We start from the raw sequence: 25647 nt of genomic DNA, 5'->3' as shown, positions 1-25647 counted from the left end.
GTAGTTGTTTAGTTTCATCACAGTGTAACTTACTGTAAGCACTACCACAAACAAAATAGTTAGCTGAACCACTACCACAAGCTTCCATTTTGTCATTTTATAGCCCCATCCATCCCAAACCCTTGGCAACTGCTAATTGGTTCTCCATTTCAGTAATTATGCTGTTTCACAAATGTACAAATGAAATCATGCAGTATATATAACTTTCTGAGATTTTTGTTTTCCACCCAGTATAATTTCCTGGAGGCTTATCCAAGTTGATCCATGGGCTGTTTCTTTTTAATGGTGTGAATATAGTATTCCAGGGGAAGGGATGTGTCATAGTTTAATCATTCACCTGTTAAAGGACAGTTGGGTGGTTTGCAGTTTGGGGGCTGATACAAATAAAGCTGGTGAACATTCATAGACCGATTTCTGTGTGAAAATAAAGTTTTATTTCTTTGAGATGTATGCTGGGTTGGTTGTGTGGCACATCCATTTTTAGTTTCAAAAGGAATTGCCAAACTATTCTCCAGAATAGCTGGACCGGCATTCTCACCAGCAAAATGTGAAAGTTTGGTTTCTCTACATCTTCCTCCAGCATTTGGTGTTACTACTATTTTTTAAGCCATTCTAATAAGTGTGTAGTGATAGTTTATTAGAGTTTTAATTTGTATTTCCTTAAGAATGATGCCTGTATTAAACAGTTTACCTTTTAAAAACAATAATACAAGTTTTTAAAAAACCTATAATATGTACTGAGCCATTTAATCTGAGCCTCTGGAGAGATTTTCTATGTTTCACCACAGAGCTCCTTTGGGAAGGATTTTATGTGTCTCCAGTAATAAGGGTGTTTCTAATAACAGAAAGGAGCAATTGGTGGATTAAAATGTTAAGATCCTATCTTTATGAAGAATATAAAAGTCATTGGCATTTAATATTTTAAAGCTTTAGGAAGAACAAGTCCGTTCATATTTTAATTTTTTTTATATAGGTTCGACTGAGTGAAACAGACTTCAAAGTTATGGCACGAGATGAGTTAATTCTAAGGTAAAATGTTCTTTTATCAAAAATATAAAATACTTTCTATAGAACATTGGGGTTCTAGCCTATAATTAATTATTTTCAAGTTAGATATATATTTTTTTATTTTTGTTTTTTTTAAGATTTTATTTATTCATGATAGTCACAGAGAGAGAGAGAGGCAGAGAGAGACACAGGCAGAGGGAGAAGCAGGCTCCATGCAGGGAGCCCGACATGGGATTCGATCCCGGGTTTCCAGGATCGCGCCCTAGGCCAAAGGCAGGTGCCAAACCGCTGCGCCACCCAGGGATCCCCAGATATATATATTTTTAGATTATTTATTTATTCATGAGAGACACAGGGGTGGCGGGGGGCAGAGACCCTGGTAGAGGGAGAAGTAGGCTCTGTGCAGGGAGCCTGACGCAGGACTTGATCCTGGGTCTCCAGGATCACGCTCTTGGCCAAAGGCAGTGCTAAACTGCTGAGCCACCTGGGCTACCCGATTGCTTTGTTTTTAACGTTAATATATCCTGAAGTCATTTAATGTACTGTTTGTACATACTTTCTATAGTGTGTGTTTCTTTCTTTCTTTCTTTCTTTCTTTCTTTCTTTCTTTCTTTCTTTTTTTCTTTCTTTTCTTTTCTCTTTTCTCTTTTCTTTTCTTTTTCTTTTCTTTTCTTTTCTTTTCTTTTTTTTTTCTTTTTTTTCTTTTCTTTTCTTTTTTTTAAAGATTTTATTTATTCTTGAGAGACACCGAGAGAGATAGGCAGAGGGAGAAGCAGGCTTCATGCAGGGAGCCCAATGTGGGACTCGATCCCAGGACTGCGGGATCATGCCGTGAGCTGAAGGCAGATGCTCAACTGCTGAGCCACCCAGGCATCCCTGGTCTGTTTCTTCATTATGTAAACATTGAGGAAAGCATAACACTTTAGAGAACTGTAGTACTAGCTTGGATAACTTCTGGATTGCTAGGTAATGTTTTTCTTGCAGAGGGAAGATCTCAGAATTTTAACTTGAAGCATTTGTACTTCATTTGTAGAACCTGCTATAGGAAAGACCCGGTTCTCAGAAAGCTTTCAATTTAACATATATAGATTTGTTTTGAGGTCATTATTTAATCCTTTTCTGTTTAACATGTGAAAAAGTTAATAGTCCTAAAGGATGATGTGTTTAGTTTCGGAAGAAATTACTACTATTTTTAGATTTTTAAAATTTATTTATTCATGAGAGACACGGAGGGAGAGCTAGAGACCTAGGTAGAGGTAGAAGCAGGCTCCCAGCAGGGAGCCTAATGTGGAACTCGATCCCAGGACCCTGGGATCACACTCTGAGCCAGAGGCAGATGCTCAACTGCTGAGCCACCCAGGGGTCCCTGGAAGAAATTATTTACTGATAAGCAATGTTACTCTTTTCTCATTAGCTATGACCTTGGTCAGTTCCTATAACTTTATATTCATTTTCTCATCTGCAAGTTAAAGGAGTTGAATTATTTTCAAAGTTATTCCAAGCTCTGAATTTTTGTGGTTGTCTTATAAATGTCTTTGAAAAGCTGATCGTCAAGAATAGCATTAAGGGTATTTATTTTTTTAATATAAAATGAAATCAACACGTTTTGTGCTGTGTAACTTAAATGTGTTCTGTATTTTATTACTTTGGGTGGTGAATTTTTTTATATGATAACTTAGGTACAAAGAAAGTATTTTTCAAAATTTTCAGGGCTACCTTTGCCAAATCATTGAACTTTTTTTCTATAGAAATATCAAGGGACTTTTACTTGAATAACTAAGTAAATTTAACAGGCTGGAAGTAGGGGAGCAAAAAGTGTTTTATGAGATAGGCATGCACAGATGACCTGTTCCATTGTTAACTAGAGTCTGATAATTTCTCACCTTCCTTAGCTACTCATCTTGTGGACAAACTTTTTATCTTCATGCAAAGGACAGTTTTTTCGTTGCATACATATATTTTCCTGAACATGAAATTTAAATCCTTAGTAGTCTGAAACACTCTTGTCCTCTCCTGCTGAAGTACACCCTTGCTTGTGATATACTGCCACTCAAGTGTTGATACTCTCTTAGTACCTCTGGTTAGTATGTGTAGTCTTTTCTTGATTTATTCGTAGGGGGAAATATCAGTAATATAATCTTAATAGAAATTCATGTCAGGGATCCCTGGGTGGCGCAGCGGTTTGGCGCCTGTCTTTGGCCCAGGGCGCGATCCTGGAGACCCGGGATCGAATCCCACATCGGGCTCCCGGTGCATGGAGCCTGCTTCTCCCTCTGCCTGTGTCTCTGCCTCTCTCTCTCTCTCTCTCTCTCTCTCTATCATAAATAATAAAATAAAATAAAAAAAGAAATTCATGTCAGCAATTTCTTATGTTGTTACTTTTAAAGTTTTTAAGTCCTGCAGTTTATATTGTTGAGGTCAGTTTAATCTCTAGGGAATTATCATGTCTGACTTTTAAGTTAGTTTTTCCTCATTAATTCTCTTGGTGATTTTAAATTAAGTGCTACTTAATTTAACCATGCTGTGTGTTCTGTCATCTTGATAAAGGATGTTTTTGGTTAAACCTTTATATTTTTCTGTTCCTCTAATTTATTTGTTTTAGAGTGCATGCAAGCAAGAGCAAGCATGAGTAGGGAGAGAGGCAAAGGGAGAGAGAGAATCCCAAGTAGACTCCCTGCTGAGCAGAGCCTGACACAGGGCTCGATCCCAGGACCCATGAGGTTCTGACCTGAGCTGAATCAAGAGTCAGATGCGTGGGATCCCTGGGTGGCACAGCAGTTTGGCGCTTGCCTTTGGCCCAGGGCGCGATCCTGGAGACCCGAGATCGAATCCCACGTCGGGCTCCTGGTGCATGGAGCCTGCTTCTTCCTCTGCCTATGTCTCTGCCTCTCTCTCTCTCTCTCTCTCTCTCTCTCTCTCTCTGTGACTATCATAGAAAATAAAAAAATTAAAAAAAAAAAAAAAGAGTCAGATGCGTAACTGAGCCATCCAGGCCCCCTCTAAAATTGATTGTTCTTATATAGGCTGCATAAAAGGCCTTTATTCATCCCCAAACACTGAGTGGTGAAACTCCTCTTTGTGTCCTAGGTTGTAGACACCATAAAAATAAGCACCCTTTGACTGAACAGGAGTGTTTTTGGAAAATATGGATTTGTTTAGTATGGAATTTTTTTTTGTTCATTATGCAGTAATATTAATATATCTCCTAGCAAACCTGTCAAAGTTTTTGAGGTTTTATGGAAAGATTTTCTAAAATCAAAGGTCTGATTGACCTTTAACACAGGTTTGTACTGTGTGGTTCCACTTATGTGCAGATTTTGTACAGTATAGTACTTTAAATGTTTTTTGTTGTTGTTTTCTTAATATTTCCTTTTTCTAGCTATTTCAAGAATATAGTGCATAATACATACACAAAACAGCGTTATCTAAGTGTTTATACTATTGGTAAGGCTTCCATCCAGTCAACAGTAGGCTATTAGTAATTGAGCTTTTTGGGGAGTCAAAAGTTACACATGGATTTTTGACTCTGCAGGGTTTGTCACCCCTAAATCCCTACCCTGCATTGGTCAGAGATCAACTAAATTTTGATAAGCTGTAACTGAAGAGCAGCTTAAAAACAAAGCTCTTTGGTAATCAGGATAGCAGACAGGGTAGGTTACTTTTTGTTAGTTGCTTAAACATAAGACTCAGGACCTTGTTTTCAACAATAATTGCCAAGCTAGCATAGCCTATATTTTGAAGGTAGAGGAATATAACAAGGAAGAAAAGTTCCCTTATACTCCGATAGTCTGTCATTTATGCAGATTGTTTCTGCCAAGTAGGGATGTTTTAAAGAATAGTCCTGGAAAATAGTATACTCTTTTCCTTTTTTTTTACAGGCAAAAGTAAATACTACTTTGAACTGCTGCTTTGGTTGTATGTTATTTTCCGAAAAGAGCTAAGATAAAGAACCTTCAGTTCCTTATAATTAGGCACATTTCTTAGGTGAACAGCATATCTGAAAGTAGTAAGTTTTTTATTTAGTTTAAGGCAAATGAACTGACTCAAAGGAGCATACTTGGTGTATTCTCAAGCAGAGAACTTTTTTCTGTATTTTCTTTTACCTAGTTAATGTAAATTGAGAAGGAATAATGAAGTGACTAATTTTACTATTGGTTAAAAATTATGTAGTGAAATTCTTGGCATTACTTAAATTTATAAATTTATGGGGTGTGATTTTCTAGTATATTTAATAAAAGGAATATCAACATGACAACTAATACATGGACTTATTTTTGTACTAGGTGGAAACAATATGAAGCATATGTCCAAGCTTTGGAGGGCAAGTACACAGATCTTAATTGTAAGTTTGAGTTTTAGCTTCCTGAAGATTATGTGAATATCTCCTTTTAGATTTTTGTAATAGACACAAGATAATTGGTTTTTCTAAGCAATTGTAATTTTTAAGTTTTTATTTAAGTAATCTCTGCATCTGATGTGGGGCTCAAATTCATGACCCCGAGATTAAGAGTTGCACACTGTCTTCCAGCTGAGCCATCCAGGTGCCCCTAAGCCATTGTAATTTTCATTCAAGCATTTTGTTAAAGAACTTTCTCAAGCACTCACTGTATTGCTGCTACGAAATAGATGAATGAACCATGATCCTTCTTCTTGAGAAATTCCTACCCAGTCACTTGGAGAAGACCCGACATATAGTAGCATGACCGTTTTAGTAGAATTACATATAAGTGTCTGAGAGTAGGGAAATTCACAATTACTTGAAACTTTCCTTATGTGTCTCTGATTCCTTCCACAGAAGAATTAGAAGTGAAGCATGAATTACTAGTCTTAGAAAGGAGGTACATAAGAAGTAGCACCTAATAAACTTGTAAGAGCTTGAAGTGTAACAGTAGGATATAGGTACAGATTTACAGGGTTTTCAAAACCTGAAAAATAATACCAACAAAGTGTATTAGTTTTAAGACCATTTTAGTTTTGTCACTTTTCATTGTTAGGAATAACATACCATTTGTTAGTATACAAAGCAATTTTGTTTTCCAGGTCCAGAAAGCTTGATACCCTGAAATTTCAATTACTATATGACCGTATAATAATTCTTAGACATTAATATTGTGAAAGTTTTTTTTTTAAGATTTCATTTATTCTAGAGAGATAGCACATGCATGCACTGCATGTGCGGGAGTTAGGGGGAGGCACAGAAGGAGATGGAGAGTATCTCAGATACTGAGCAGAGCACCATGAGGGTCTCAGTCTCATGACCCTGAGATCATGACTTGAGCCGAAACCAAGAGTCAGATATTCTCAACTGACTTAGCCACCCAGTGCCCCAATATTGTGAAAGCTTTAAGTGATAATTGTGCAGTAATTGGCATGTTTGCATTGGATAGGTTAAAAACAGTATAGTCAGGACTTCGTGGATATGCTATAAGATGCAGATAATGAAGTTGCGCATGTTCTGTTGGAGGTAAATTGGACAATAATAACAATTCCATGTAGTATTAGGTAGTATTAGTACACCACTAGCTTCTAAAAAGTGCACTCATGATCAAGAACAAATTTCCTTGTTATTAAAGTAGTTAGGATAGAAACTAAAGACTTGGTGAATTTTTTTGCCCTTGTTTTTATTATCCTTAAAGGCAGTCAGAACTTTATTTTGAGTAGGTCCGCTTGATCTTGTAATTATGTTTCATAATATTTTGAATTTTTTTTTAATCATCAGCTAATGATGTGACTGGGTTAAGGGAGTCTGAAGAAAAACTAAAGCAACAACAACAAGAGTCTGCTCGCAGAGAAAACATCCTTGTAATGCGACTAGCAACCAAGGAGCAAGAGATGCAAGAGTGTACTGTAAGTATTTCAAATGTTTTGAGTCTTTTTGAGGAATTGGTTTTTAGTCTACACTATTAGGTCTATTAATATTTAGCTAATTTTATAAACTTAATTATAAATGAACATTTTGTTAGGTAGACAGGCTTTGAGCTGTAAATACACTAAAATTTTGTTCACCCCATTGTTGAATTTAAATTTTTTTTTTTTTTTTGGCCAAGACTTTGTTAAAAGTTTTGAGTCATTCTCTGGAATTTCCATGATACGAGAATCAGTATGTTGATCCCATTATTATTATTATTTTTTTTTTGGATACCTGAGAGCATGAGGAGCATTTGCTTCTAACTAATAAGCAAACTCTTTGTCCTCTGCTCTCCTTACCTCTCTGTGTATAAAACTTTTTTGTTAGTATCAGCAATCTCTTCCATATCTGCTTTTAATGTTACAGCTTTCATTTGTAGTATTTGCCAAGTCTGAAATCCAGTGGCATGTTTGATCATTTAGCTCTAGTTGAATTTAGATTCAGTTACATGCTGTCTTCAATAGTCATAGCCATTCCATCTTAGTTAGTGTTTTGTATATATGTTATGTGAAGTAGAGGTAGTTCTGTTTGTGTTGTTCTAATTTGGAAAAATCAGAACTTAAACATTTTTTTTTAACATAAAGTAATCTCTATATCCAACATGGGGTTCAAATTCACAATCCCTGTGTGTGTGTGTGTGTGTGTGTGTGTGTGTGTGTGTATATATATATATATATATATTTTAAGATTTTATTTATCCATTTATGAGAGGCATACACAGAGAGAGGCAGAGACACAGGCAGAGGGAGAAGCAGGCTCCATGCAGGGAGCCTGATGTGGGACTTGATCCTGGGACTCCAGGATCATGCCCTGGGCCAAAGGCGGACACCAAACCGCTGAGCCACCCAGGAATCCCTATGTATTTTTTTTCTTAAAGATTTTATTTATTTGTTCATGAGACACAGAGAGAGGTCAGAGACACAGGCAGAAGGAGAAACAGGCTCCATGCAGGGAGCCCGACGTGGTACTCGATCCCGGGACTCCAGGATCACGCCCTGGGCCAAAGGCAGGGGCTAAACCGCTGAGCCACCCAGGGATCCCTAACAACCCTGATATTGAATTGCTTGCTCTTCTCATTGAGCCAGCCAGGTGCTCTGAAAATCTGAAATCTTCTTGAATTCTTTTGTGTAATCTCCATTGATTTGATAACATTGTTTATTAAATCTAATGTAGAAGGCAATATCCTGGTCATTGGAGACTCTTCTATCTGGTGCAGTCCTATTCCTAATTGTTTTCTCACCAAAACATTTTTAAGGCTCAATCACAGTACTGTTATTTCTTAAAATTTCTTTTCTTCATAATCCCACACCTTCTCTTTCTGTAATTTCAACTCTTGACCACCCCAGCTTTTGGTTATTTTATTTGGACACATGGTTCCAAGAAGTCTTTCCAGTAGTTTGAATATAATTTTCTTTTAATTATAACACCCACCCCATCCCTTCAGAAAATTTTTCTCTTCTTAGATTTTCATATTTAATGGAGTGGGCACTATGTCTCTAAAGTACCCAGTCTCAAAACTCTTTAATTCTTTTTTCCTTTTTCTGATATTAAGGATTCTAGATTGTACCTAGTTTTAGGTCTGTACTTACATGGCACTCTGTTAGATGCTTGTCACATGCAAAGGATGACTCTTCAAAGTGTTGTTAGTAGAGTGTGAATGGACGGTGCCAACAGTAATATCTTACTATACCATTATGTCTTGAATTTTTTCTTCGTGCGTCCTACCATTGCCATTGCTATCCTATTTCATGTACTTTTTTTTTTTTTTTTTTTAAACAGTGCTTAGAAGCCATGTGGTAGGTGGCAGTGCCATAACCGTATGTCTGTTGTCAGGACTTGAGGGCCTCTTCCATCCTTGATGAGGGGAGCACTCCTTTCATATAACACATAATTGTACTTTTTTTTCATGATTCCACTTTTTACACTTACCTGGACAATATATACTGTTGACTCATTTCTATTTTATATGTACACTGGTAGTTTTCATCCATATGCCTGATCAGAGACTTTGGTGTGATACTTTATCACCCTTTCGTCTTTGTGTCCCAGGTTTCAAAGGCTGTTTCAACTAGAACCTAGCCACTTGCAGTCATATTTTTTTTTCAAAGATTTTATTTATTTGATAGAGAAAGAGAGCATACACAGAGGGAGAAAGAAAAGCAGACTTATCTGCTGACCAAGGAGCCCGACCCTGGGCTCCATCCCAGGACCCTAGGATCATGACCTGAACCGAAGGCAGATGCTTAACCAACTGAGCCACCCAGGCGCCCCTCCAGTCTTTTTCTTTTTCTTTTTCTTTTTTTTCTTTTTTTGCAGCTTTCCCCTGCATAGGTCAGCTGAACAACTCCTTTTCAGTTACAGAGTAAGGTTTTGCAGAAAAGGCAGCAAGAGCAACAACACAAAGGAAAGTGCAAGATTTTATGTGCAGATGAGAGCAGTTTACTTTGTAAACCTAAATAGTAACTATGTCACTGTTGGAAAGTCATGTTTTCTTTAGGGATCACAGGATGTGGTATATACTATATATGACATGCTTTATCCTTGTTCAGTTATTCTAGCAACTGGTCTTATATTGAATAAACAGTTATACTTTTTTGTTTAAAATGAATTACTTTAAAAAATCTCCTTAAACTAAATAAATTGCTTCTGTTTGCTCCGTGAAATAGTAAATGTATTGTCAATCCAGATATTTACATTTTTTACTAAATTTATGATACAAATGAGCAGTTGGTTGTTAACTTTAGTCCTATTTAAGCTGTAGTTTGCAGCAGGATTTTGAATCAAATCTACTTTGGGTGTGAAGAAAGTAATGCATTTAATTCTAATAAACTGTATTTCATATTTTAGAAATGTATTTTTAGTGTGCTAGTAAATAGTACAACTGAAGTCGAAATTGAAGGTTTCATATGTAAGTAGAGGGGTTCTGGTGTGGTGGAAAAAGCCCTAGACTGGGAGTCAGGAGGCTTGAGAGCTAGATTCTAGTGTCAGTTTTGGCAATGAACCAACTGTATCTTTGGATAGTTAGCTTATTTAATTTCAAAAATAAGGAGTGTGGATGTGGTCAGTCACTTTCTACCTATACAATTTTGTCATTCAAATCTACTCAAGGTAGAAATATATTTTTTGGCTTAAGGTGCTATTTATGAAGCTGTAATGCTGACTCCTGTAAATATAAGCACTATATATTTTTAAGTTTGGAAATACAGAAAAGTAATTTAAGTTATAATCTTGTACTTGGTTTATTTTTAGTAGGCTTATATATAGAATAATTTCCATAGATACAAATTGGAAAGTGTGAACCACTGTACTTTTTCTTTTTTTAAGATTTATTTATTTGAAAAAAAATAAAAAGATTTATTTATTTGAGAGAGCATGAGTACACAGTGGGGTGGGGCAGAGGAAGAGAGAAACTTCCCGTGGGCTCATTTTACGACCCTGAGATCATTCTTAGCCAAAACCAAGAGTCAGATGCTTAACCAACTGCGCCACCCAGGTTCCCCTCACTATACTCTTATGTAATATTTGACACATGGCTTTTTTCTAGTGGGTGTCAAAATTCTTAGTAAATATAGCACTGATTTTTTTTTTTTTTTTTAAGTATCATTTTGGTTGCAAAGTAGGATGTAGCCTTTTTAAGGATTCCAGATATGGAAATGCAATCAAAGCTTTAATTCCTACATGGATTACCTTAAATAGTTGTTTAAAATTTGTACTTTTTCTAGAGGATGTTAAGGTCAAAGGGGGAAGGACAAGTTGATAAATTCTATGAACAAAAGGGACTTTATCCCACATTCCTATGATTGTTTTCTTCGATTTGGTAGTAATTGTTTGTTTTGCTTTGTACAGACTCAAATCCAGTACCTCAAGCAAGTCCAGCAGCCTAGCGTTGCCCAACTGAGATCAACAATGGTAGACCCAGCGATCAACTTGTTTTTCCTAAAAATGAAAGGTGAACTGGAACAGACTAAAGACAAACTGGAACAAGCCCAAAATGAACTGAGTGCCTGGAAGTTTACGCCTGATAGGTAAACAAATCATACTCCCCAGTCAAGACTTCCCTGACAGTCCCACTACGAGAAAGCTGTGGTGGGACAGCCAAGTACTCGTTTCCACACCAAGACTCAGACTTTTTGAGCCAAAAAAAGCCACATTCTTATACTATCCAGCTTGTAATGGTTAATGTAAAACTTACCAGATGAACCTTGTGTTTCAGCTTTTTTTTCTTCCCCCTCCCCTTGCTTCAGAGGCCTGATGGCGTCGGACTATTCCGAAGAAGTGGCCACCTCCGAAAAATTCCCCTTCTAGAACATGTAGACACTTGAGAAATGTTTCTGTTTGAAGAAAATAGAGGGAGAAACAGAAGTCTTAAGTCTGTGGCACACTGTGTCTTCAGACAGTTTGGAGGAATGAAAACCTAGAGATTTAAAATCATGAATTGAACATGTAAAATTCCAGTAAAATGTAAAAACGGAATATGCATCGCTCTTAACCTTGAGCATAGTGACTTAGAGACACTGTATCTCAGGTTTGCCAATAAGACTGTGGACTTCGTGATTGTTGTTGAACTTCTGGGTCAAAACTCAAATGAGGTGAATTTTGCCTTTAAAGAGTTTATTTGCTAAGAACCAATTTAATAGTCACGAGAGAATCAAATAATAGATGTCAGTACAAGTAGTTCATATATTTAACCATTTAGTTTGGGGCTCTATATTACTTGATTGAGCCTTAAATCAATGTGGTTTTAATCAATGGTTTGTTCTTTGAATGGTTGCTAATGCTGTAGATAATCTTACTGAGGACTGTACAAACAAACATAAAGGTGTGGTATCAAACTTCAGGTTGAAACTGTTTGAAGCATTATAAACATTCATTTCACTACTAGATTGTATAAGGATATTGGCTGTGATGAGACTCACTGCGTTAATTTTTTCAGTAGTGAAATTAAATCCCCATTCCATTCAACAGGCACATGTTGAAAGAGCATTGTCGTTGGTGTTAATGGGGGAATGTGTTTCCTTCATTGTACTTGGGCCTTTTGTATTGCACTCTTGATATTAAATTAAATGTGCCTTGAAATAGTTGTTTTTTTTTTAAGTTCAAGGAATATTATGATGATTTTGTTGTACTTTTAACATTTTGATTTTGGGGGGCTGTGGAGAGCAGATTGATTTTGGAAAAATTGTTGCTGTGCTCTTCAAAGTGAAGGAAAAGGCTCTGTGTCTCATTTTTAAAGACCTACGTTTTTCAAGCTGGTATCATAAAAGACAAGGAGGTTTGACACTTGCTTTTTGACACCTTGTCCCAGGATATTGCAGTAGAAATTAATGTGGGACAGCTTCACAGGGTGCCTGCCAGAAGATTGGGGAAATAATGTATTGAACTGTGGGCTGGCCTAAGTGAGACATTCTGTGAATTGAAAAAAAAAAAAAAAGTATAGTGATCATTTCTAGCAAATTCATTTGATCATTTAGATAAATGAGGCATTATTTTCTTCATGCTTCCATCCAATCCTGGAGGTGAATTTTTTTCGTCAGATCATTCTATAAGTCACCAATGCGAATTTTCATTTGGTGATAATGGAGTCTAAGATGAGTGGAAGATATATGTTCCAGATTGTCCCAACGTTTAAGTGCAGTTTTAACAAGGGTGACTTAAGTTCTCTTAACCATTCAAATCAATTGTAAGTATCTTATGTGTTTGTGCTTTAGGGAACTGATTGTGGGGCAGAGGGTGGGTTGAAGAAGTGGTTTGTGTGACTTTACAGCAAGAGATCCGCTTCTAAAATTCTCACTATTTGTGGGGTTGGAGGGTAAGTAACCAAATCTGTTTGAAATTAGCTTATTGTGCCGCATTAAGGCATTTGTATATATTTCATGCCATTTAAGATCACAGTAGAAATGGCCTCCATATTTTTAGTAGGTCGAGAAATAATTCATAAAATGTATTATTAACATGTACGCAAATTTATTAGCCAGCATCTTTCTTTGCTGCTTAGTTTAAGAGTCACTGTGAGGTCTGTGGGTTTTTTCTTCCTTCTGTTAAAAAAGTTTTTTAATAAGATAATACATACTCCTGTATAACATTGGAACAGCATGAAGAAAGGTGGAGACAAAAAGTGAGAGTCACTCCTGGATGTGACCTTGCCCTTCCCCATCCCTCTTCCCCATTCTGTTATCCAAGAGCAGTAACCACTGTTAAATTTCTTGGGTATCATCAAGATAATTTCTATGCATATACAATCATTATATATATGTATATTACACATATATATATCAATTTTAAACAAATGTGAATGTACATAACATAGATGATTGCAGCTTGGCATCTGTTCTTTCTCAAACACACACACACACACACTTACCCTTTGCACATTTTTTTCATTTTTAAAGTACATTTAGATTATTTCATTTTTTATTGGTTACATAATATTTTCATTGTATAAATAAATCATTAATTTATTTTATTCACCTGTAAATGGATTTTTGTTCTGTAAATAATAGGCTATGAATGGTACTATAAATACATCATTAACCTGAAACAGTGCTCGATCAGTACTGTGTTTGGAATAATTCAAATAGAATGGGTTGTGGGCCCCTTTCCATTTTCCTATTCTATTTTAATTTTGAAAGAGAAAGATTGTCTGAATTATCTTCTCTGCTTAGTTAAAATATTCCACACATGTAACAGTGCATATATTTTAGAGTATTTAAGAAAGATCTATTTTAGTTATTTTGACAGTTAATGTTTTACATTTAATCTTTGAGGTAATTGTGTGTACACCTCTCAGATATCCTGGCCCCCTTCCTCTCGTGATCATGAAGCAATGTATAGCGTGTGTTCTTTTTTATAAATCTTTCTCTCAAAATGTTTTCTTTCATATTTTCTTTGGAATTATTTGATTTTAGGAATGGGCTGGGGGGATAATTGTAATTAAAATTATTCCAAAGACAGTTACTTGTAATGAACTCTTAATCATTTTGGGGGATGCAATGAACACATAAATTTTACATGATATGGTAAAATGACAAAATGTTTAAAGAACAGGTTTAAGACTTGTTTCAATAATCACTAATTTTGGAAGTGATAGGATCATCTTAGAACAGGCTTTTATAAAAACATCCGACTACAAATGAAACATTTTTTGTATTACAGTTTGTGATACTTTATATGAAATTAAGTTAGGTCACAAATTAATGTATTGGTTTTACAGTAGTCTTTTTTTTCTAACCTCTACTAAATTCACTTAGAAGGATTTTCAGGTTAGTTGGAAAACACTGATGCTGTAGACTTTGAAAGAAAACAGAATTGTGGGAGCATGGGCAATAAAGCGGGAGGAGTGCCACTCCCTGACAGTGGTACCTATCTCTTCTCATTGGATTTCTAAACTCCCATTCATTGGAGGCCAGAAGCTGAGGGTGCTAATGGAAAATGACGAGTGGGAAAGGGGTATCTGGAGCTATGGTAGCAATAAACAAGAACACCAGCTAATAAAGTTGCCATATAGAGAATAAAACCCTTAAGTGTTTTTACCTGAGACTTCTTTGAGCAGCAGTAACCCAGGTCTTACTTTGTGCCACAGATAAATTTAAATTACAAACTTGTTTGAGTTACATTAGGGTAGAATATGTACTATGGGTAAAACAAAACAAAAAACAAAAACAACACAGCACTGAATCAAGGAATGAGAATCATAAAATGCTCTCCTTTTAAGACTGAAGGCTTACAATAGGTTCAGATGCATTCTGAAGTAATACATCAGGCAAGTGAAAGCCCCAATAAATGGAGGAAAGAACAGAAAGTGTCAGCAAAAAAATTTTTTGACTGGTTAGATCTTTCTGAATGTTAACACCATCATGAGGATATCAGACTGTCCCTGGTGGAGTGTGCAACTCGATCTTGGGGTCGTGAGTTCAAGCACCACTTTGGATGTAGAACCTACTTAAATACACTTTTAAAATACCAGGCTGTCCCTATTCAAGTATCAGGTAACCTCACAATTATGTGCTTAAATCAGATCCCTTTAAAAGTGATCATTTCTCTTACTACTTATTGAGGCTAAAGAAGTTGTTTTATTGAGAACTGTTGTTAAGACTGATTACATTTTTGCACTTGCTGTGTATGTGTGTGTACACACTTTAGAAGATTGCACTAATACTTGGTAACTAATTTGTGGAAAGTTTGGTGCTCCCAATTTGGCAGATAAATATTTGCATTATTTGTAATAACCCAAATCTCACTTTTCTAAAGATAATCTTTTGTAACATGAATAAAATCTTAACCACGTATCAATATTAAATTTTTAAAAACTTGTTACCGTTTAGACAGCTTAAAGCTTAAAAAAGTTAAATTAGGGACTTAACTAAAAAAAAAAGTTAAATTAGGGCTTAGTGGATAGAAATAGTCTAATGGCTCTTTTTTAAAAGGCTCTTTAGGGGATGCCTGGCTGGCTCAGTCAGTAGAGCATGCCAGTCTTGATCTTAGTTAGGGTTATGAGTTCAAACCCCATGTTGAATGTAGAGATTGCTTTAAAAAAATCTGTTAAAAGTTTCTAAAAACAATTAGTATATGCCTCACTGCAATAAACATCCTTCTGAGAACTGCCTATGAATAGGCACTCTTATCAAATGCTGCTTTAGCAAGAATAAATATATTCTGTGTTATCACATTTTATCTTTTTAAGGACTTTTCTGTTCCATGAAGCTGAGTACCTTAGTGTTTTATTAATATTGGTATATATGAGGCTTGCCTTAATGAACTGGCTTGTTTCCATTTCAAATAATAATTAGGGGTGAAAATAGAGATCAGAATCCTTATTAGTGTAATAGAAAATGTGGCCATTTGGGTACTTTTTGTTTAGGGTTTATTTTTGCTGCTGTATTGGCAAAATACTGAAATGCAGAAGATGGACGTGTTCCAGGACAGAAGATGGTAATTATAGGGGAGGCATCTGCCGTGACAGTTATATTCTGTACGTGTTACATCTATTGCTGTAATAATTGCAAGCAAACAAGGTTGTAGACACTTGTCTTCATTTTGTGATGGATGGCTCTTTCCTTTGCAGCCAAACAGGCAAAAAGTTAATGGCGAAGTGTCGAATGCTTATCCAGGAGAATCAAGAGCTTGGAAGGCAGCTGTCCCAGGGACGTATTGCACAACTTGAAGCAGAGTTGGCTTTACAGAAGAAATATAGTGAGGAGCTTAAAAGCAGTCAGGATGGTAAGGGGTTTTTTGAAAAGTTTGATTAACTTTGCACTGGCTTTTAAAAAGTTGCCAGGCATGAATATTACAGATTAGATTCTGTATGTACTAATTTGTGCCGATGATTCTATAAAATTATAAATGGAACATTTCTAGTTGAGTCAGCAAAGCCATCTTAGTGCCCCCCTCAACCCCCCCCCCCCCCCCCACGACTCTCTTGTTCATTGTGCAAATTTCATAAGTTTTTGGATTTTGGGGGGAAGTGCAATTTGGTGAAAGAAGGCACTGCATACATATACACATTTATATTCAATATTTAAGGGTTATCTCCATTTAATCACTTTCCAAGTGTAAATCTCGGCAGTATTTGGCTATTTCATGTGGTCTAGAAATCAGAATTGATTGTACCTGTTAAGGTCCTATTGAGTGAATAAGATGTGATATTTATTTATTTATTACTATTTTTAAGATTTTATTTATTTATTCATGGAAGACACAGAGAGAGAGGCAGAGACACAAGCAGAGAGAGAAGCAGGCTCCATGCAGGGAACCCGACGTGGGCCTTGATCCCGGGTCTCCAGGATCACATCCTGGGCTGAAGGTGGTGCTAAACCGCTGAGCCACCAGGGCTGCCTCAAGATGTGATATTTAAATTTGTTCAGGATAAACTGAATTTAATTGTCAGCTGCTTCCTCCGCCCACCCCACCCGCCTTTTCTTGGGCAAGTGTAACTGAATTTGAGGAAGATGATTAGTAACTAAAATACCTGAACTCTGGAAATTAAATTGAAAATGAATATATTTGACAATTGTAAAGATCGGTAGTATAATACCTTTTAAAGTACCTTTTCAAAGTGATAGTTGTTAGCTCTTACTATATGTAAACATAGTGACTTGGAGATTTTTGTATAGTAATGAAGGACTTTCCTTTCCCAAGCTTTTTTAGGAGTAAGTGGATATGTGAATTTTATCAATTTTCAAGAGTTATTTTTTCTGATTTTTGCTTTCGTTCTAGCATAGGCCTCTTCGGAGTGTTAGAGGACCCACTGTTCCCTAGGGCTAAACTTGCTGTGGAGCTGAGATAGACAGTAGCTAGGGGGGTAAGGAGGAAGGGGACTGGCCATGTGGGCCCACAGGTAAACAGTTGTGGAGTTGGATTTGGGATATAATCAGTTGTATAATATGGCTAGATTTGAATCAGTTTTAACTTGTTTGCTTTATAAAACTATTTTAAGCATGTCTTCCCCCCCCCCCCCCAAAAAAAGAACCAAACTCATTCTTAAATGGCTATTTTTAAATTTCAAGGAAAATTTTAAGATATATATGTATTTTTTTAGAATTGTGTTTGTTCACGTAAACATTTATTGACTATCTGACTTTGTGATAGGCATTAATAAAGTCTGTTATAAATCTTTTAAAAATAAATATTATAAGAATATTAAAGTAGGTTTGACTCTCCTTTGCACAGAACTGAATGACTTCATCATTCAACTTGACGAAGAAGTGGAGGGTATGCAGAGCACCATTCTAGTTCTTCAGCAACAACTGAAAGAGACGCGCCAGCAGTTGGCTCAGTACCAACAGCAGCAGTCTCAAGCTCCAGCCCCAAGTACCAGCAGGACTACATCTTCTGAGCCTGTAGGACAGGCAGAGGCCACAGGTAAAGACTGCAGTCGGCTGGCCAACGGACCAAGTAATGGCAGTTCCTCCCGGCAGAGGACGTCTGGGTCTGGATTTCACAGGGAGGGGGACACAGCCGAAGATGACTTTCCTTCTTCTCCAGGGAATGGTAATAAGGCCTCCAACAGCTCAGAGGAGAGAACTGGCAGAGGAGGTAGTAGTTACGTAAATCAACTCAGTGCGGGGTATGAAAGTGTAGACTCTCCCACGGGCAGTGAAAACTCTCTCACACACCACTCAAATGACACAGACTCCAATCATGACCCTCAAGAGGAGAAAACAGTGAGTGGGAAAGGTAACCGAACTGCGGGTTCCCGCCACGTTCAGAATGGCTTGGACTCAAATGTAAATGTACAGGGTTCAGTTTTGTAATATTTTTTCCAGCAAATTTTTATACAGTGTCATTTAATTTGGGAGAGGATACTGTCCAGAAAATTAACGCATACTTTTGTCACAATTTGCCTTTTTTTGTGGGTGTGGTTTTTTTTCTTTCCCTTTTTCTCCCCCCTCTCTTTCTTTGCTTCAATACCTCTGCCACTTTGGAAATTGTAACAGTTAATTACCTTGAATGTTGCTAACAGGACATTTTGTGTAGGGTCAAGTTATTTTTATATGAGTTAATGTGAAGTTGTAAATGGATATCTTTCCTTAAAGTATAACACAATGATGTCTGTATAAATCTGTGTCTATCCTAGAACCTGTGCTGTGTAAGGGCATTCTTACTCATGCTGTTATTATACTTATGCACCATTCAGACTTGTTAGAGTAGATGTGGGTTTATGACTGCCAAGTTTGCCCAGTACAGTAGTTTTATCACTAAAAGTTGGACTTGCTGATGGAGTCCTATAGTAGTTTCAGTGTTAGATACAGTTTTTTCCACCATACATCCGTGCATTTTCTCTTTAGGTGACTGAATGTTTAAGAAATTTGTGTGCATAGTTACTCAGTTTTTATGAACTGTTGTATCCTGTTAATGCATATTGCTCTGTGACTCCAGTATATCTTACCTGTACTGACCAAACCTAAATAAAGATTTTTATTGTAACCGCTTGCATTAGTTTTTTTATTTGTATCTTTGTGTTTAGCATGTCATTTATTTTTATTGAATTGATGAATTTTTACTCATCATCCTTCAACATACCACAGTGGTGAAGCTTAAGTTCATGCATCAATCTTGATTGTGCACTTAGTTTTTTAGAAATGTATGCTTTGGGGTGTCAGGTCAGCTCGGTTGGTGGAGCGTGCAACTGTTGATCACAGAGTTGTGTGTTACAGCCCCACACTGCATGTAGAGATTTAAAAAATCTCTAAAAACTGTTTTGCAAGATCAACATGGAATTTAGGACTATAAATTTTTTTTCTGATTTGTAAAAAATCATAAAATATTCAAATATTCAGAAAAGAAAAAATGTAAGTATTTGTCAGGTTTTAGTTGAAAAGTACAGTTTGTTTTTGTGAAATGATTTCACGTAATCGGGATATCTGTATAGTCAGTGATGTTCATTTTAAAACATCGGCTGCATTCAGGTCACAATCTCAGGGTGGGTGAGATCAAGCCCTATGTCGGGTTCTGTGCTCAGTGCACAGTCTGCTTAGAGTTTGTCTCTCCCTCCGGTCCTCTACCCCCCCTCCACTCCCCATTTTCGCTTGCTCTCTCTAAAATAAATCTTTAAAATAAATAATAAACATTGGCCACTGCTATTGATTTATATTAATAACATGTCTGCTGATGTTACATGGTAAGGCTTATGGGGTGTTAGAGTGAAGGGGAGTATGTTTTTAAGATTCAAAAGCTTGCTTTGTTGTCTTATTTTAAACATTAAGTATCAGTGTATGGTATGGAATGGTTTTAGAATTTGTAGCTTTTCATGTGTGGTTGGGATGAAATGTTATTTCTGCTGAAAGCAAAATATTTTTTGGTTTTAGGTATTCTATCATAATCAAGGAACCTCAGAAGTGGAATTAACGATACTTGAAACAGGTACACTTACTTGAAAATAGCTCCTGGCATACAGGTATATATCTTGTCTTCATTGCTTTGTTTAGTCTCTCGTAGTCTCAAGTAAATAGATCCTACACAATTTTAAATACATTTACTTAGTATAATTTACATTTTGTTGTATATTACAATACTAAATATTCTGTTTATGAAGTACTTTTGACACTAGTTTTTCTTATGCATGTCCTTTTTTAACTTGGCCCAGTTTTAACAAAAATGGAATTTCTCTTTTGATCTGTAATCTTTGGTGTACAATAGGAAATTAACTTTTCAACTAGTGATAGAATTTCATGACTAAATTTAATATAGACCTGTGGTACATCATTACCGATTTTCAAGTTTCTGGTGGATCTGTGTTAGTTGATGAGTAACTAGGGCAGAGAGAACTTTGGTTTGTGCAAAGTCTGTATTCTTCCTTTTTGGAACTGGAAACTTTTTGTTGGTACGTCTAAGATAAGAGAGGTGGTAAGTCATAATCCAGGATGAGCAAGTGGCTTCTGGAGCTAATGGATCTGAATTCTGGCTTTACTGCTTACCTGTTTCATGGCTTGGGCAAACTGCTTTCTCCCTCTGTGGCTCCATTTTCCCCTGTAAAAAGTGTGTTCCCTTTAAGTGGGACAAGTGGGAGTGCTGAAGATTCTTTTTTTTTTTTTTTTTTTTTTAATATTTTATTTATTCATGAGAGAGAGAGAGAGAGAGACATAGGTAGAGGGAGAAGCAGGCTCCACACAGGGAGCCCGATGTGGGACCGGACCCAGGGACTCCGGGATCATTCCCTGGGCCAAAGGCAGGCGCTAAACCGCTGAGCCACCCAGATGTCCCAGTGCTGAAGATTGTTTAGATGACTCCTGAGAACAGAATCCTGCCATTTGGCAGAAACTTGAGTACTGCCAAAAAAAGGTTAATTGTAAGGGCAGTCAACTTGAATAAAACCCCAGAAGTAAGATAATTGTGATGTCTCTCCTTTAGCATCATTCCAGGGAGATTTGTACTATGAGGATAGTAAGAAATGCCTTAATATTTTTGATGTCTGTGGAGTACTTAACTGACAGATGTGTTTGTTAATTCATGAGAGACACAGAAAGACAGAGGCAGGGGCAGAAGCAAGCTCCCTGTGGGGAGCCCGATGCGGGACTGGATCCCAGGACCCTGGGATCACAACCTGAGCCAAAGGCAGATGCTCAGCCATTGAGCCACCCAGGCGTCCCAACACATTTTATTTATATGTTTTTACTCTCACCTCCATGAGAAGAGGCACTTGTTGACCATTTTACAGAACAAAGGAATTTAAAAGGCTTAAGTGATCACCCAAAGGTTGATGTGTTGGGTCTGCCCTCTAGGGTGCTGTCATCAAAGCTTCCCGGACATAACCCCCCTCAGACCTGGCAGCAGAAGCGTGTCTGATTCCAAGAACCCAGGCTTGGCGCTGTGTCCTCTTGCCTCATCCTCTGGAGTAGGAGGAAGAACTGTGCTGGAGCTGAGCGTGACATCTCAGAAGCAGTCCGAATGGTTGCTGTGCCAAATATGTAGGAGCTGGAGACAACCAAATGAACCAACAATGCAGTGATGGGGTAAAATATAAATTATAAAGATTCTGAATATATCATTGAAGATGCTGGCTAAAGTAAGAGGGTTTAGTTAAGAATAGTCTGAGAAGTGGTTAGTTTGACTTTAGAAGGCAATATCAGTCTGAACAAGAGGATTGAGAACATTTCATGAAGGTATGGCATTATTGGAGGGTGGTTTGCCCGTTGCCATCTCTTCACATAAGGTTCAATGGATGCAGCTGCTGGGAAGTTTGTAAGGAGAACAGAGGTATAACCGTGCTTGATACAGAGGTCTCATTAGATGTTCCTTCTCTTGGCCTCTCAGTTATATTTGATGCAACTGACCACTCTAGTTTCTGGGACACTTCTGCAAACAAAACGCAAAGCCATTCTGTCTCACAGTTTTCTCTCAGATATTATTTCTCATTAGTAGCAGTTTGTCCTTTAGACCAGTCATTGCCCCCTCCTCTGTTGATGCTTTCTTGGGAGTTCATTTATCCCCAGGATCTTACCACCCTGAATAATGTCATTACCTTTGATCTGGAGCCATCACGGGGGAGTTGGGCCAAGAACCAGCTACCCCTATTGTCAGGAGTGCACCGCAAACCAGCTGTGGCCAATCCACAGTGTTGAGTCATTGTTCTTTTAGACCAACCAGGGAGTTTGCTACATGGAAGGTTGGGGGATTCTACCCTCTGGCTTAAATCTGGCTTGCACTCTTGCAACCCTATTTGTGGAACTTAATGAAGAACAGTTGTGAGGCCCCTTCAGGAGAAACTGGACCAGTAGCTGCTGTAGCAGTGGCCCTTCACTTGCACTGGAGATTATGGTGGCTACCCACTCATTCCTTACCAGCCTGGGTAGCATATGCTTATAGATTTAGATAGTTTTTTGTTTGTTTTTTAGGATTTTATTTATTCATGACAGACATGAGGCAGAGACATAGACACGGAGCTGTAGGACTCGATCCCCGTACTCCGGGATCATGCCCTGAGCCAAAGGCAGATGCTCAACCACTGAGCCACCCAGGCGTCCCTCGATAGTTTTTAAAATGATACTCTTCTTTTGCCTATTTGTTATTCTTAGTTCCTATCTGGCCCATTCAAAGCTCTGAAGAGAGCTTGGTGAACAACTATAATGAGGACTCCCCAGGTGCTGTGTGCCCCCTCAACAAAAGCAAGCAATTATCCTCTCAATTTTTGCTCTTGGTTCTTGATAGACCCTCCAGGTAGGAAACCATTGAATGCATTCCTTGCATCCAGAAGAACATACTCATATTTGTTAGGCATTGGGCATAAAGAATATATTAGTATTCATTCATATTTAATGCCTGTAATGTATTAGGACTTGTGCATAAAGCAATATAACAAGACGAATTTACAAAGCTTATGTAGTTGAGTACAGGAGACAGATGAAACCAGGAATTTTAACATCTTGTAAGAAAAGTTAGGTAGATGATGCCAAGGGGCACCAAATGCAGGAGATAGGAAGGCTTCCTGGAAGAAGTGATAATCTAAGTGGAGTGCTTGCTACCCAGCAGAAGACAAGTTGCACTGCTAATTGAGATTTTGTATGTATGTATGTATGCATGTATGTATGTATGTATTTATTTATTTAAAAACAGAGAGAGAGAGACAGGCAGAGGGAGAAGCAGGCTCCATGCAGGGAGCCCGACGTGGGACTCGATCCTGGGACTCCAGGATCACGCCCTGGGCCGAAGGCAACACTAAACTGCTGAGCCACCTGGGCTGCCCCTAATTGAGATTTTGAACAGAAAGGAAATAATAAAGCCTGGAAGAGGTGGATTTAATGAGTTTGGTTTAGATGAGTTAAACTTGGTGTTGAGAAATTTTAATGGAGAAGGCATCTGCTCAGGGGACTAGATTAGAGATTTCAGAGTGGTCAGCATGTCATGGTAACTGAAGCCATGGGAGTGACTGGTATTACTCAGAGTGCTGGTGCAGAGTAACAACCTTGAATATAATAAGGGGCAAAGTAAGCCCACAAAGGAGACTAAGTAGCCTAAGATGTAAGGGGACACAAATAGAACAGAGCATGAAGCCAAGGCACAAAGTTCCATACATTCCTTGGACTCTCGTATTTTTAGGACAGGGAACACATTGCAGACAGATTTGCTGCTGAATTCTTAGGGAGGACTGCTGATTCCATCACTACTCCAGACTCTTAAGGATTTCTCCCAAGAAAACACTGTTATACAAGCATTTCCTACCTGTGTGGCCAGTGCTCTAGCTTTCTTCTCTGGTTCCTTTGGCCCATCCATATTTCTCTGCAAAGTCTTAATGCAGATTCCGAGGACCTAATGAGTTTTCAGTCTACTTCAGGAGGATTCTCCAGGCTTGGCAACCATTTCCCTTGCACATTGTGACACAGTTCTCTTGCCCCAGTGTTCTCAACAAGCTGCCCTGCCCACCTAGAAACCCCTTTCCTTCCTGACATATTCAAAAATCTTAACTTCCTCGCAGGAATTCCGTGTGGATATATCAGGATGCTCTCAGTGGCATGTGACACAATAGCTTGTCTAATTCAAGCTGGCTTAAACAAGAAGGAATATTTGTCTTACATAGTTGGAAAATCAGAGGTTGAATTTAGAGACTGAATTTAGTGTTCACTTCAGAGATGCCCTCAAAGGTTGTACTCTTTCCATATTAGCTCTGCTATCAGCGTGTTGGTGTTGGCAAGGGTCCTGCTGTCTCTCCTCATGCTCAAAAGATGGATGCAACAGTTCCAGGCCTCACACCAAGACACTATCCAAATGTAAGAAGGATCAATCCTTCTTTCTAGATCCTAGGTGGGATCTTTGGTTTCCACAGCCAATCTAGCAAGCTTCCCTTCACACTTCGAAGGCCAAGATTGGGTCACGTGACTGTTCTGAAAGCATTGCCCAGGGCTAAGTAAGGTTAATTATATAGAGTAAAATGGATAGTGGGAATCAATCACTATAACTCGATTATGGGAAAGAGGTGAAAAGTATCAAGTCTAAATAACCATAGTATTCTAGCTGTCACCAATTACTCCACCCAGGTGTTTACCCTTGCCAATATTGACCATCAGTGATCGTTAAATGTTAATTATTTAAAATTTCTAAGGAGTTTTAAATTTTTTCTGAGCTTTATTTGAGAGAGCATATGGGTGGTGTAAGCAGGGGGGGAGGGATGGAGGGAGAGAGAATCTCAAGCAGATGCAGTGCTGGCAAGGAGCTCAACTCAGTCTCCATCTCACAACCCTGAGATAACGACCTGAGCCGAACCAAGTGTCAAATGCTTAACCTACAGAGCAACCCAGTCATCCCTAAATATTTTAAGTAATCTCTACCCTTAATGTGGGGCTTGAACTGAATAGCCCCAGACCAAGAGTTGCATGCTCTGCCAGCTGAGCCTCTCCAATTATTATTCAAATAATAATTGTCTCCATATCTGTGGCTGACTCTAATCTTTGTATGGGGGTCTTATGCAGCCCTTGGGGATGGTTAAAGCTTTTGGAGAGAATGTCCTGAAAATTCATTAATATTTATTAATGCATTAAGCAGCCGCTACTGTGGGTCTGACACTGGCCTGAGAGCTAGAGAGAAGACAAAGCAAGAGCTCTCTCTCGAAGACTAGTCCACGCTGTGGGGGCGTGTCCAGGAGAAACACCCAGACCTGAGCCTGGAAAGTGACTGGGTGGGGGAAGGAGGTGGGTCTTAAGGTTCTAGATAGCTCTGAAAAATTGAGCTTCCCCCGATGAGACAGCGAGAGTAAGTCGTAAACACTTTGAAACACAAGAGTGACCCAACGTATTCCATGCACCCACTTCCTGCAGATTCTCCAGACTGCTCCCTGGAGGAAATCCTTTTGGTCTGTGGGATTAAGACCCTTCACATTTTCCTCACCCATTCGGCGCTGGAGCTGATGTGCCACCCTCATAGAGCGCGGAGGAGGGTTTGCCCAGAGAACCAAGTTAACCCCTGATGAATGGAGGAGCTTTCCAAGCCACCAGAGCAGGACGCAACCGCCTGCAGGCCTTCAGCTGGCAGGATTCGCACCCACGTCCTCGCCACTGGGATTTGAGCCCTGGGCTCAACGTGGGGTACCATCCTGTCACCCCCACTTTTCACTGACTCGAAAGAAGTTCAAAAAGACTTGTCTTCCCCTTCGCCCCCCAAACCAAAAACGTCAGGACAAACTACAGCCCTAGGGTTTTCGGATAAAGGCCTGAGGTGATGTCGGGCGGCTCTTGGTGCCCGGCCCCCGGACGGCCCTCCCAGCCCCCGCGCCCCGCCGTCGCGCCTGCGCACTGGCGCCCGCGGGG

At 38.4% G+C, this 25647-nt stretch overlaps 1 protein-coding gene and 1 pseudogene across 8 annotated transcripts in view; one reads left to right on the top strand and one right to left on the bottom strand.

The window, feature by feature from the left end:
* WTAP (WT1 associated protein) overlaps positions 1-18838 on the top strand; it is a 28653-nt gene extending 9815 nt beyond the window's left edge. For 4 of the 8 annotated variants that reach the window (XM_072767010.1, XM_072767022.1, XM_026018694.2 and 1 more), the window contains 6 exons: positions 974-1029; positions 5292-5350; positions 6728-6855; positions 10763-10941; positions 15978-16132; positions 17582-18838. In XM_072767010.1, coding sequence (XP_072623111.1) covers positions 974-1029; positions 5292-5350; positions 6728-6855; positions 10763-10941; positions 15978-16132; positions 17582-18165 — 1161 coding nt within the window. In that variant the 3' untranslated portion in view covers positions 18166-18838. Of the gene's footprint in view, positions 1-973; positions 1030-5291; positions 5351-6727; positions 6856-10762; positions 12597-15977; positions 16133-17581 lie in introns of all 8 variants that reach the window. The other 4 variants (XR_012003110.1, XR_012003112.1, XR_012003113.1 and 1 more) reach the window with 2 other exon arrangements.
* Positions 8687-8803, bottom strand: LOC112935159 (U6atac minor spliceosomal RNA; annotated as a pseudogene).
* Positions 18839-25647: the final 6809 nt, after the last annotated feature.

Source organism: Vulpes vulpes, chromosome 1 (assembly GCF_048418805.1).
Source record: "Vulpes vulpes isolate BD-2025 chromosome 1, VulVul3, whole genome shotgun sequence".
Lineage (NCBI taxonomy): Eukaryota > Metazoa > Chordata > Mammalia > Carnivora > Canidae > Vulpes > Vulpes vulpes.
This window is presented reverse-complemented; position numbering and strand designations above follow the sequence as displayed.